General features: G+C 42.1%; 1 protein-coding gene across 2 annotated transcripts in view; it reads right to left on the bottom strand.

The window, feature by feature from the left end:
- TDRD12 (tudor domain containing 12) overlaps window positions 1-12,612 on the bottom strand; it is a 149,179-nt gene that overhangs the window by 41,981 nt on the left and 94,586 nt on the right. For both annotated transcript variants that reach the window (XR_013538552.1, XM_078380351.1), the window contains exons 20-24: window positions 12,092-12,231; window positions 11,550-11,767; window positions 10,386-10,482; window positions 9,569-9,756; window positions 8,815-9,025 (exon numbers count right to left, since the gene is read on the bottom strand). Coding sequence is in view for 1 of the 2 variants with exons in the window: in XM_078380351.1 (XP_078236477.1) it covers window positions 8,815-9,025; window positions 9,569-9,756; window positions 10,386-10,482; window positions 11,550-11,767; window positions 12,092-12,231 (854 nt within the window). In the remaining variant the exon portion in view is untranslated. The remainder of the gene's footprint in view (window positions 1-8,814; window positions 9,026-9,568; window positions 9,757-10,385; window positions 10,483-11,549; window positions 11,768-12,091; window positions 12,232-12,612) is intronic.

Here is a 12,612-nt window from a genome sequence, read left to right as displayed (position 1 = left end):
ACAAGACCAAACAGAGGCAGCTGAAAAAGTTACTGACTTTCAGGAGGGAGAAAATGAAAATATACAAGTTGAGGCATTTTCACTTGAAATACCCCAAAGCAGTATATTTTCCCAGGAGCAGCAAGAAGATCCCACTTTAAAATGTTGTTTTGAGAAAGTGTCAAGAATGGAATTATCCCCTGAAAGGTTCCTTATTAAGCAGGGTTTACTGTATAGAGAAACACTGATGAACATTTCAAAAGGGGGACATGAGATTCGAAGCCAGTTGGTAGTGCCTGATAAAATATCGCCAAATGATTTTAGAAAGGGGACATTCTGATATACAGTGGGGTCTTGACTTGAGAACTTAATCCGCATTGGAAGGCAGTTCTCAAGTCAAAAAGTTCTCAGGTCAAATCTGCATTTCCCATAGGAATGCACTGAAAACCATTTGATCCGTATTTGCTCTTTTCCATCCATAGAAATTAATGGGAAGCTGCTATTCCTCCTTTAACCACTAGAGGGGGATATTTTGTTTCTTTTTTTCTTAGGTCAAGAAAGGTTCAGGGAAGACAGGGAAAATACAGTCCAGGCAGTACAGTATTTGCTGCACATTTAGGGATAAATAAAACCAAGCAGAGAATAACTCAAAACTTCTATTGGCCAGAAATAGGAAAACAAATTAAAAATTTCTGTCAGAGATGTGATGTGTGCCAGAGACAGGGTAATAACCGTGACAGGACTAAGGCTAAGCTGTGTCCATTACCCGTAATCTGTACACCTTTCAAATGCATTGGTGTGGACATTATAGGACCGTTGCCTAAGGTCACAAAAAGGGGAAACAGATTTATTCTCACCATTGTTGACCATGCCACAAGATATCCTGAGGCGATTCCTTTGAATAACATTGAGACCCATACAGTGGCTGATGCACTTTTAAGCTATATGAGTAGAATGGGTTTTGCTTCAGAGATTATAACTGACTGAGGACCATCGTTTACTTCCAAACTTATGAAGAGACTATGGCAGATTTGTGGTATTAAACATTTAGAGACTTCCCCATATCATTCGCAGAGTAATGGGTTAACAGAGAAATTTAATGGAACCCTTATGAGAATGATTAAAGCCTATTTAGCAGAAAACCCAAATAACTGGGACCAGAAATTGCAATTATTGCTATACGCCTACAGATCAGTCCCACAAGAAAGTACCGGGTTCAGTCCTTTTGAACTGCTATTCAGGAGAAAAGTGAAAGGACCACTTGATTTGATTAAGCAAAACTGGAAACAGATTGTAGAAGAAGATCCTCAAAATGTAGTCTCATACATAGACACATTAATGAACAACCTCAAAAGAAGTTTAGAGTTGGCTGCTGAAAACCTGCAAGCCCAGAAAATTAAACAAAAAGTTTGGTATGATAAAAAGGCTAGGGAACGACATTTTAACCCTGGAGATGAGGTGCTGATGTTGAGGCCCATCAAGGGGAACAAGCTACAATTGAACTGGGCAGGACCTTATAGGATCATTTCCAAAATGAGTGATCGTAATTACATTACTGAAGGAGATGAACACCTAGGCAGGAGGGTAGTTCATGTAAATGCCATCAAGCCATATTATGGAGAGGAAAAGAGAGTGTTTTTTGCAATGAAAGCAGCTGATAAAAAAGAACATGATTTGCCATACTGGGAAGGAAGGGGTGAGATAAAGTTCAACCCAGAGGAGGTGAAGATCAGCCCTGCACTCACCCTAGAACAGCAGAGGGAACTAAAGATGTTGGTTACTAAGTATCAACAGGTCTTCTCAAGCAAGCCTGGTTTAGCCAAGGGAGTGATGCATAGAATAGATACTGGAAATGCACCCCCGCAGGCAGTAACCCCATACAGAGTAACCGGACCTTATGTGGACAAGGTGCGCAAGGAGCTAGATGAGATGCTAAAAGAAAATATTATTGTGCCATCGTCTAGCCCTTGGTCAGCTCCAATAGTTTTGGTGGAAAAACCGGATGGAAGCATTAGGTTCTGTGTGGATTACAGAAAATTAAATCTAGTATCCAAACCAGATGCTTACCCCATGCCCAGACTTGACAACCTGATTGAAACCATTGGGGGTTGTCGATACATTTCCTGTTTAGACTTGACTAAAGGGTTTTGGCAAATGCGGATAGACCCTAGAGATCAAGAAAAGACTGCTTTTTGTAGCCCTTTCGGCTTATTTGAGCTTTGTGTCCTCAGTTTTGGCCTTAGGAATTCCCCAGCTACATTCCAAAGGCTGATGGACAAAACTCTGCAAGGGCTCAGTGCATTTACAGTTGCCTACATTGACGATATAGGGATCTTTAGCAACACCTGGCAGGATCACCTGTGTACTGGAGCGGTTGAAAGCAGTGGGGTTAACAGTAAAAGCAAGTAAATGTCAGCTGGGTAGCCCCGAGATGAAATATTTGGGTCATATGGTAGGGGGAGGTGTAATCAAACCCCTAGAAGCAAAGGTAGAGGCAATACGTAATTGGCCTAGACCCAATACCAAGAAAAAGATTAGATCCTTTCTTGGTTTAGTGGGATACTATAGAAAATTTATCCCCAGGTTCAGCGAAATTGCAGCTCCATTGACTGAGCTGATGAGGAAAAGGAGTGATGACTGCATCCCATGGTCCAGTGACTGCGAGGAGGCGTTCCGGAAGCTGAAGGAGGCGGTAACCAACCACCCTGTGTTGTGTGCTCCAAACTTTGATAGAGAGTTCATCTTATACACCGATGCATCCAACGCCGGGGTAGGAACCGTCTGTGCCAGTGTGATGACAACGGAGACCAGCATCCTGTGTCCTACCTGAGCAAGAAACTTCAGAAAGGTGAAAAAACACCTGTCGACCATTGAGAAAGAATGTTGGGCCATCGTGTACGCGGTCCAGAAATTAAAACCTTACATCTGGGGGAGACACTTCATTCTGTGTACAGACCACTCACCTCTGATGTGGTTAAAGACTACGAAGGCCCAAAACAGCAAGCTAATGAGGTGGGCTTTAATTTTACAGGACTATGACTTCGAGGTTAAGGTGGTCAAAGGGACTATGAACTGTGTTGCTGACGCCTTGTCTCGACGACCAGACGACGACAGCTGAAGAAAATTGGACTCTTGAAATTAATAAATGTGGTTAATAAGTTATAAAAATATGTGATTAATGTAATATTGTTCTATATATATATAAGCAATTGATTTAATATGTGTAAATATAATTTGAGTAATATAGTTATGTAAGTGTGTGCTTAATATGGTAGTGGTAAGTGTTGAAATGTGGGAAAAATGTATTGTTTTAATGTTGTTTCCAGTTGTTTTGGGTGAAAAGCACCTTAGCTTTCCCCCACAAAACAACTTAAAGGGGGGAAGTATTGTTACATACAGCTATGACATCACCTGCCCGTCACTGCGGAAGCTGTGTGTCATCTACCAATGGCGTGACGGAGGGTGGGACATAAGGGGTGGAGCTGTTGCATATAAGGGGAATGAATGGTGTGAGTGATTCATAGGGCCAGATAGGGCTTTGAGATAGGGTTGAGATAGGGAGATAGGGCTAGGAAATATTGAGAGAAAAGAACTGTGCTATATAGTGAGGGTCTGTGAGAGTGTGAGTGTGATTGTTATATTATTATAGTGATGCTTTATTATTTATATTCAAGTGATTTACCATTCCTTTTGTTTGTACACAATAAACCTAAGTTTTTATTTTGAAATCATACTTTGGCCTGAAGCTTTATTTGAGGGAATGGTTGGTGGCGGTGGAAACGAAGAGTGATTGAGTGTGACGTAATGGCCCCTTTGTGAGGTATAAGGTGGCTGTTATAGAGGGGTTTATGGATAATACTACCTTTTACACTGCTGATATGAATCTGATAATTTAAAGTTAATGTTACATCCTGAGTTAACAGCTATCTGCTTTGCTCAATACACAGATGTTTTCTGAAAAGAGGTTGTCATGTTAAAAAGTTATCAGGACACTCAATAATTTGCATAAGGTAATGGCAGGTTACTCACCTGCAATTGTAGTTCTTGAAGTGGACCTCTGTGATTCACACTGTGGGTGATCCGCGTCCGCACGGAGCCTCTTCGGAATATTCTAGAGCTTCTGCAGTAGCAAAAAACACATTAGACTAGACCTCTACCCTCAGTATAAGTACCTTGGCACCAGGACTCTCCCTTCAGTTGTGTCAACCACCACAATGAAAAAAATATTGTATAGCATGACAGAGGGGAGGTCAGGTGGGATGTGTGAATCACAGAGGTCCACTTGAAGAACTACAATTACAGGTGAGTTACCTGCCGTTCTTCTTCATGGCCTCTGTGAATCACACTGTGGATGACTAGTAAGCTGTCTTACCCAGAGGCAGGGTGTCACGCCAAGGTGGAAACCAAAACAGCATGTCCGAATGCCGCATCAGACTTCTGTCGAACATCTAGTCTATGTTGGACGAAGGTAGATGGTTCTGCGCATGTAGCTGAGGCACAGATGTCGGGGAGAGGCACACCACATAGTAATGCTGTAGAGGCTGCCAACGCCCTGGTAGAATGAGGGCGGATAGCTTGAGGGACCGGCTGTTGAGCAAGCTGCTATGCAAGCTGAATAGTAGTGGCAACCCAGTGAGAAATCATCTGGGAGGTGACTTGTAGGCCTTTGTTAGGAAGTTGTTGACCAACAAAAAGGTGTGGGGAACGTTGAATCAATCTTTTACTACAGCTCTTTCCCTTCCTGTCGTCAACCCGTCTCTCTCCACGGTTCTCTGATATTTGCTCCATCTCAAATCTTCTGGTCTTTCTCTGGCATCTATTAGAGTGTATCTCTCGACAGTCATCTCATACCAACCACCAACCTTTCCAGTGGTTCAATTTTTCAGACATCCCACGCTCAAGAGCTTTCTTAATGGATTGTCACACGCTTACCCACATACGCGACAAATAAAAGGAGGGGGCCCTCCTGACATCCAAAGTATGAAGAAGTTGTTCATGGGTTGTGAATGGTGAAGGACAGAAAGATGGGAGGACCAGTGGTTGAGAGAGATGAAACTGAGACACCACTTTAGGGAGGAAGGAGACATCGAGGAACAGCTTTATCAGGATAGAATTGTATTTGCAGCCCCTCTGACTACATATTTTCTAGCTCAAAATGACGGAAATCACTCCTCTCACTCGGCATCCCCAGCCTCGATGTACTTTACAGACCTACCTGTGCGTCCACCAAATTGGCCTCAGCCGCCTTTTCAACACAGGGCCGCAAGGTCGCTTGCTCGGCAAGCTGAAGTAATTGTAATGAGAAAGGTCTTTTTGAAGGAAAGTAGATGTAGATCTGCTGAGGCTAGCGGTTCGAATGGAGGTTTAGTGAGTTGTCGCAAGACTAAAGTCAAGGACCATTGTGGAGAGGGCAGGTGAACATGTGGGTAAGTGTGTGACAATCCATTAAGAAAGCTCTTGAGCGTGGGATGTCTGAAAAATTGAACCACTGGAAAGGTTGGTGGTTGGTATGAGATGACTGTCGAGAGATACACTCTAATAGACGCCAGAGAAAGACCAGAAGATTTGAGATGGAGCAAATATCGGAGAACCGTGGAGAGAGACGGGTTGACGACAGGAAGGGAAAGAGCTGTAGTAAAAGATTGATTTCCCCCCCCCCCATTTATACAGGTAAGCTTTTCTAGTTGAGGGTTTCTTTGCTTGATGCAGAACATTCATCAAGGAGGGAGAACCCTCCACGCTGTCAGGTGCAGAGCAGGTAAGTCGGGATGAAAGATCTAGGAATTGTTCTGCGTGAGGAGATGTGGTAGGTGGGGAAGGTGATAAACATTGGAGGACAGGTGGTGTAGCACTGTGAACCAGGGCTGTCTCGGCCACCAAGGAGCAATGAGGATGGTGTTGGGTTTGTCCTGTTGTATTTGGACAATTACCCTGTCGAGGAATGGGAATGGTGGGAAGAGATATGTGAGGGTCTGGGGCCAGTGGCCAACAAACGCATCTCCTCGGGAGTGTTTGCCAATCCCAGCACGGGAGCAACAGCACTTGCATCTCCGATTCTTGTGGGAGGCAAAAAGGTCTAGAGTCAGTTTTCCCCATCTTTTGCATAGGTGGAGGAAAACTGTTTGATCTAATTCCCACTCGTGGGGTTGTGAGTTTGTGCGGCTGAGAGAGTTGGCTAGGTTGTTGTCCTGGCCTGCCATGTGCAAAGCTGTGAGGCATATATGGTGCGAGAGGCACCATTCCCATAGGTCGACTGCCAAACAGAGGAGGCTTGGGGAGTGTGCACCTCCTTGTGTGAGAATACAGGAAACTCATGGGCAGCTCCCTCGGACTCTTGCTTCGCTTGACAGAAAATCTGATGTGGCTCAGCCTCACCCAGACTCTGCCTCCAGTGGCCCTCAGGTAAATTGAGTTTAAGACCCGTGGTTTAGATAATTTTGGTTGTCGGGGACCGGAAACTAGATTGGGAGGAGGCTTTTGCTTTCCGGAAGGCTTCGATGTCAAAGTTTTTGATGGCGGCTGTTTAGAACTGTGCATCTTAGAAGTTTTTGATGAAGTGGAAGGCGCATCAGAGTGAGATGGAGTAGCGGAGGAATGATGTTTTGATGATTCTGCAATGGCTTTTTCCATGGCTTTAGCTTGTGAGGTAGTTTTGCATATAGTTTGAGCCATAGGTTTTGCCGGTTGCAAAGACTGTTTCCAGAGGCAGAGCTTGAGTCGAGATAGGCAAGAAAGGAAGACTCCTCATTTGAAATTTTGACAATGAGGGCACAAAGAGGTTTGATGCGCCTTGCCTAAATAAAAAAGGCACTTTATGTGACCACCCAACAGCAGGATACTGTTATCGCAAATCATGCAGTGCTTGAACAAGCCTAAAGCAGCCATGAACAATAAAGAGAAGAAAAAGAAAAATCAGAGTGAGGGAGGGGGAGGCGACGGCTGGAGGCCGAGGCACGGAGAAGAAAACTAAAGTTTCCATATGTAATAAAGAGAAAAAAATTAAGTTCAGCAGTAAAAAGGACTTGTTTCACTTTCAGACTCACAGAAGATAGATGTATGAGGTTCTTCAACGCAGCAGTTGAAAGAAACTGAAGGGAGAGTCCTGGCGCCAAGGTACTTATACTGAGGAGGAGGGGTCTATTCTAATGAGTTTTTTGTTACCGCAGAAGTTCTAGAATACTCTGAAGAGGCTCTGCGCAGGCGCGGATCACCCACAGTGTGATTCACAGAGGCCAAGAAGAACAACAAGCAGAAACTTGAGTACAAGAGAAATGGATTGCTTTTTAGTATCTGATCATCATATGGTATGAGCCTGTAGAACTTTCTAAATGAAGAGTCTGGGCAGTAGCCCAACCTTCTCCCCTCAGCACATGCAACCCCTCAGCACATGCAACCCCTCAGCACATGTTAGAATGCAATCCCTCTTTTCTATTAATTCAAAAAGCAACAAAAATTCAGTTACCAGCAGTTGTTGAAGAAGAAAGAGTGGTTCGTGTGATAGCTACTTGAAGAACAAATATTGCAAAAAGAAATTTATATTTCTACAGGCAGTTCACTGACAATCACCTGCACCTCCTTAATGACTGGTCTTGTCAGCTTGTAACAGTATGTTTGACTTTTTTCTTTTCAACTTACTTTCTCCTTGACTTGCACAATTTTAGTTTTGGGACTGATGGGGCTGATACCAAGGATAACATTTTAGGCTATGTCCATGTTAATTCACATGGCAAAAGTGTTTGCAATGAAGCAGAAGACTGCTGAGTCAGCGTTTCTGTCAGACTTACCAGTGGCAATTGTGACAGAGGTGACCAAAGTCATAAAGACTCTTAGGATCCATGGGGACTAGCAGATGGAGGTCACTGGTCACAGGGTTGTTGCCAAGAGACTCTTCTCAGAAAAAAAAGCTTTTAGTCTGGCTCTGCAGTTTTATCATGTCTGTGTGGAGAAACCTGAACAAATTTTGCTTGATGAGGTTGTGTGGGCCGCCCTCAAACAAGAGACACTTGTGGTAATTAATAAGGCAAAATTTCCCCTTACAGAAAGCAGGAGGTGGGGGCATAGCCCACTATAGCCCACCATAGTCTCTGTAGTTCAGCTTAGTTTATTATTTTAAATGGGAAATAGTTATTTTATTTAACTGCAATGATTTTTGAATATGTTATTGATGCTAATGCTTATACAATATAAACTGATTCTAATGAAACTCTATTTTTCTAATAAAAATTAATTATAAAAATTCTACCAAAGGACTGGTCTCTTGAACAGCAAGGTCTGGCTAAATCCAGGAAGTGGAGAGGGCCACAAACTAGCTATCATTTAAGAGTCCTACCTAACTGAGCTTTGGTGAGTTCTAAGGAATCACAAAGCCCATGTGCCTGTACTTGCAAAGTACTTAGTAAGTGCAAAGTATTCTTTTTGGGTCAGACTTGTTCCAAGGGCTTATGCTGCACTGCTGAGGTCTTGGGACTTGCCCCAGCATAAAGGTGGTAGATAAGTGCCTGTCGAGCTCTCTGACTGAATGCCTGGCAGCTCTTTAGGGGGGTCCGGTGCATCACAACTACCATTCAAAACTTTTTATCTAGAAGGTCCCAAAAAGATAGCTTTCTGCAGGCACTGATATATTAATGGAAATATACAGAGACTACAATGAAGAAATATAGGAAAAAAATAAAATAAAAACCACCACACCCTGAACAGGTCATTCTTTACAAAGATTCCAGCACCAACAACACTGTTTACTCAAAGACAATTCGACAAAATCTTTGGAACTCATCAGCTTGCAACAAATTAAACCACTTGCCCAAAAGATAAGAATTCAAACAAGAGAAAACTTACCTTTGGGTTCCACTCTACTTCATTATCAATGGGTTTAACCCTGCAAATAATGAACTCCACAGCTTGAGGGGGCAACAGTTGAAATGGTTCTGGTAAGAGAAGCAAGCGGTAACTTTGAACTTGACCAGTCCTGCCTTCATCTATGTACCTGATATGCACATTGTGAAACATGCAACTTTTCTCTTTCGGCATCACCTCCAACACTTGAACCCTTTAAGAAAATGTTTAAAAGAAGTATGTGGAAAGCCTCAACAGCTGACATAAATTACACAGACAGCAATGTAAGTGCTTGATCAGATGTTGCATTTTTAATTGTTGATGCTGCATTTGTACTACTCCTTTCTAGCACCTCTAGTTAAATCTGTTTAATCCTGGGTGGTTTCCTCGGGCTCTTGCTCCGCTTGGCGGAAAATCTGATGCGCCCAGCCTCTCCCAGACTCTGCCTCCAGTGGCCCCCAGGTAAATTGAGTTTGAGACCCCTGCTTTAAGGTGTCACATGTTTTGGTCTTTTTCTGTTTTGTTTCTTTGGCTTTTGCCTAATAGACTTGCAGAGACTAGCATGGCTACCTCCTCAAAGTCTTCTTCCTTTGTGGCACTAAAACAACCCTAAAATCAGACTGCAGCCCTGACACAACAGTGCTGGTGATGACAACACCCTTAACCTCCAATACCCGCCCCAGCCATTCTCATGCCAAATTCATGTTCAAATCTTTACTAAATATTCCCATTTTAAAAAAAGCTCTTTCATGGTTACCGGTGGAATGTGTTTTCTTCCTGTAATGCATAAACTGTCAGCTTCTCCACTGTCTCAGCAGAGATGCAATTGCTAGCTGTTTTGTAATATAGATTCATTTCTTCTGCAAAAGCTGTGTAGACATCCTTCTCTTTATCTACTATGCGGCCAAAGTAGGTTGTTGCATCCACAATAAAAAGAGGTAGAATCTGAAAGAGCACAAATGCATGCCAGAAGCATTGCCACACAATTCTATGAAAAAGATACTTAGCATCCTTCACCCAAACTATGCTTTTGTTCCTGAAATTCAGCACCAACACCACACATTTTCTTTACAGCAGAATGTAATAGGGCCTAAAAAACTAAGATTACATAGGAAGGGGTGCAAAAGAATTTTTCAATAAAAAATGAAGTATAGAAGGCACTCCTGAATGCTTTTCTCTCACTCATGTTCACTTACAGCACTGGCTTCCCATTTAGGGAAAATGTTTGGGGAGAAGAATTGTGGGGAAGTGAGGTTCAAGTCCTTCCACCTCTGCACCCAACTCTGCTGCTTTAAAACAGATTTCTATCCAATTGACACAAATGGAATTTTACCAAAAATGTTTGAGGAATACGTCAATTTTTGTATTATAGGAGAAAGGTTGCAATTTCATTCCACCAAGCACAATATCTCTTTTAGGAGGTGAAATAATGCCCGAAAGCCAGGTGTTCGGAGATCAAATAAAATGAGTTCATTTTTGGAGATCTAATACTTTCATCTTAGACCACAATTATTCTCTAACTATATAGTAGGGTATAGAACAATTAAGGTAAGATTTTTTAAAAATTAACTCACAGTTACATTTCCAGTTGACACAGCTACATCAGACACCTTTCCAGGCAAATCTGCTTCTAAACTAATTCGATGCCGATCTGGACAGCACTTTTTATTCCTGTGTGTTCATAAAGTGACAGCATTAAGCATCAAGCATCAAGAATGAAGTCATTTAAGGCCATTTTAATACTGTATAGTTTAGAAAACGCCATTCATAGGCAAAATAAATAAATTAAACATGGGAGGCACTAGGTGACAATTATCCATATAAACCACTATAGAAAGAGATCAAAAATTTAGAAGCGACTTCAGGGCACACAACAAACTCACTGTTGATGCTTGCTTTCTTTCAATGAAGAGGCATGCTCAGGACAATGATTCATGCAGAAATACATGTTAAGTAGAGGTTACATCATCAGGCTGAATCTCCATGTGCATTTCAAGTTCAGGAGCCTTCTCATCCCATTACAGTTAGGGTACCATTATTACCATCATTCACATTTTAAATGTTAGGGCTTTGCCCTTTTCGGGGGGGAGCCCCAGCTCCCAGAATTCTCCAAGAACTCCCACAGGCAGAATTATGGGAGTTTCAGCCTGCAGGACACCTACACACATCTATATTTCACTCATCTGAAACAAGACTTACCTTCCAGGCTGCTTGGCTATTCTTGGGCTTATTGTTGTTACATTTATGAAAGTTACCTCAGTGCTTCTTGGGAGACCCAGGTCTTCATGGGATCTATACTTCTGCTGCCTTTAGGCTCTATTAGATGGCTTCTCCAAAGAACTACATCTCCCATGAACTTTAGGCATCCCAGGAAACACTGGGACAGTTTCCTTTCTGTATGTTAACAACAGTAGGGCCAAGGTAGCCAACTAGTCTGTAAGACAGAACTTGTCTCAGATGAGTGAAATGTAGGTATGTGGGCTGCAACTCCCATAATTATTCCTGAGGAATTATTGGAGAATTCTAGGGTTTAATTTTTTTAAAAAATGAATGGCACACCATTTTTTAATTTGTTTTTGCTCATGCTGGAGTATACCTACTATAAGATGCTGGCACAAATACAGGATCCTTGGTGAATATGCACTTGTCCCATATTGCACCATACAGCTGATGAACAATATTTACAAGGTGACTAACTGTTAATTTTTAATAAAACTTTTTAACAGGAGTTTTCTTACTTGCAAAATCCATGTTTTTTAAGGTGGTGACAAAGAGGTCTCTCACTCTTACTCTCCTCTCTGGCCTCCAGCACTCCAGAAGTCAAGTCAAATAATTCAGATGGAATAGTGGCTTCTGCACGTTTTAAATAATTCAGTACTCCAACTGCCTGGCATGCATTATGTTCTGTCAAGAGTAAGATGGATTTGGCCTTTGGCTGTTCTTTTCCTGAAAGAACCTTTATAAAAGGGAAAAAAACCCAGACCATTTGCTTTCAGTTTTTAGCATCAAAATATAATGTTTTATGGAACGTAAGGACAAAACCTAACCCTAATTCAGTTACAGTCAAAATATTAACAGTGGGGCTATCAAATATAGGGAGTGGGAGGTAACCTGAGAATGAAACAGAGATATTTGGGAAAATCAAAAGAGTTGTAGCACTGGAGAAGTGGAAGTGACTTATTGGAAGATGGGGAAAGGAGGAGGAAGGGAGAAACCCAATAAAAGTTTCCTGTTGAACACTTTCAATATAATATTTTAAAAGACAAAACAGTTTCCAGACCTTTTTAATGGAATTCTGGAAGTTAGCAGACATGTTGTATAAGCGTGCACCAAAGATTCTTGGAGATGCAGGAAAACTGAAATGAATGACACATGTTGCATCTGTAATTCCTAAGGCTGCTGTGTAGTCATCAGTTAAAACTGGAAGGAAAATCAGAAAGACGTATCACACAGAAACAACTGGTACATTCCTATTTCTAAATAACTGGAAGGAAATCGGTTTTAAGGCAACTAACTGATAAACACTTTATAAAATCAGTCATAACAAGCAATAGTTGCATCTCATGTCTTACTTTTCAAATTCCACAAGTTGCTCCCAAGTTGAAATGGCAACGTTGATAAACTTACTTAAAATGAATGTACTAAGGATTTGGGCGGGGGTTTGTTCCGGTGCTGCCAGTAGCTCCAGAGAAGAGCTCTCTCTGGAAAAACTGGAACCGCCCGGTCCGGGATCCCCTTTTTGAAATGGGGATTGAAGGAGAGTCTAGGAGAAGTCTCTCTGAAGCAGATGGTGAGCAGGAG

The sequence above is a fragment of the Pogona vitticeps genome, chromosome 10, assembly GCF_051106095.1.
Source record: "Pogona vitticeps strain Pit_001003342236 chromosome 10, PviZW2.1, whole genome shotgun sequence".
NCBI classification, from domain to species: Eukaryota; Metazoa; Chordata; class Lepidosauria; order Squamata; family Agamidae; genus Pogona; species Pogona vitticeps.
The sequence above is the reverse complement of the archived record's forward strand: the minus strand, read 5'-3'. Positions and strand labels throughout refer to the sequence as shown.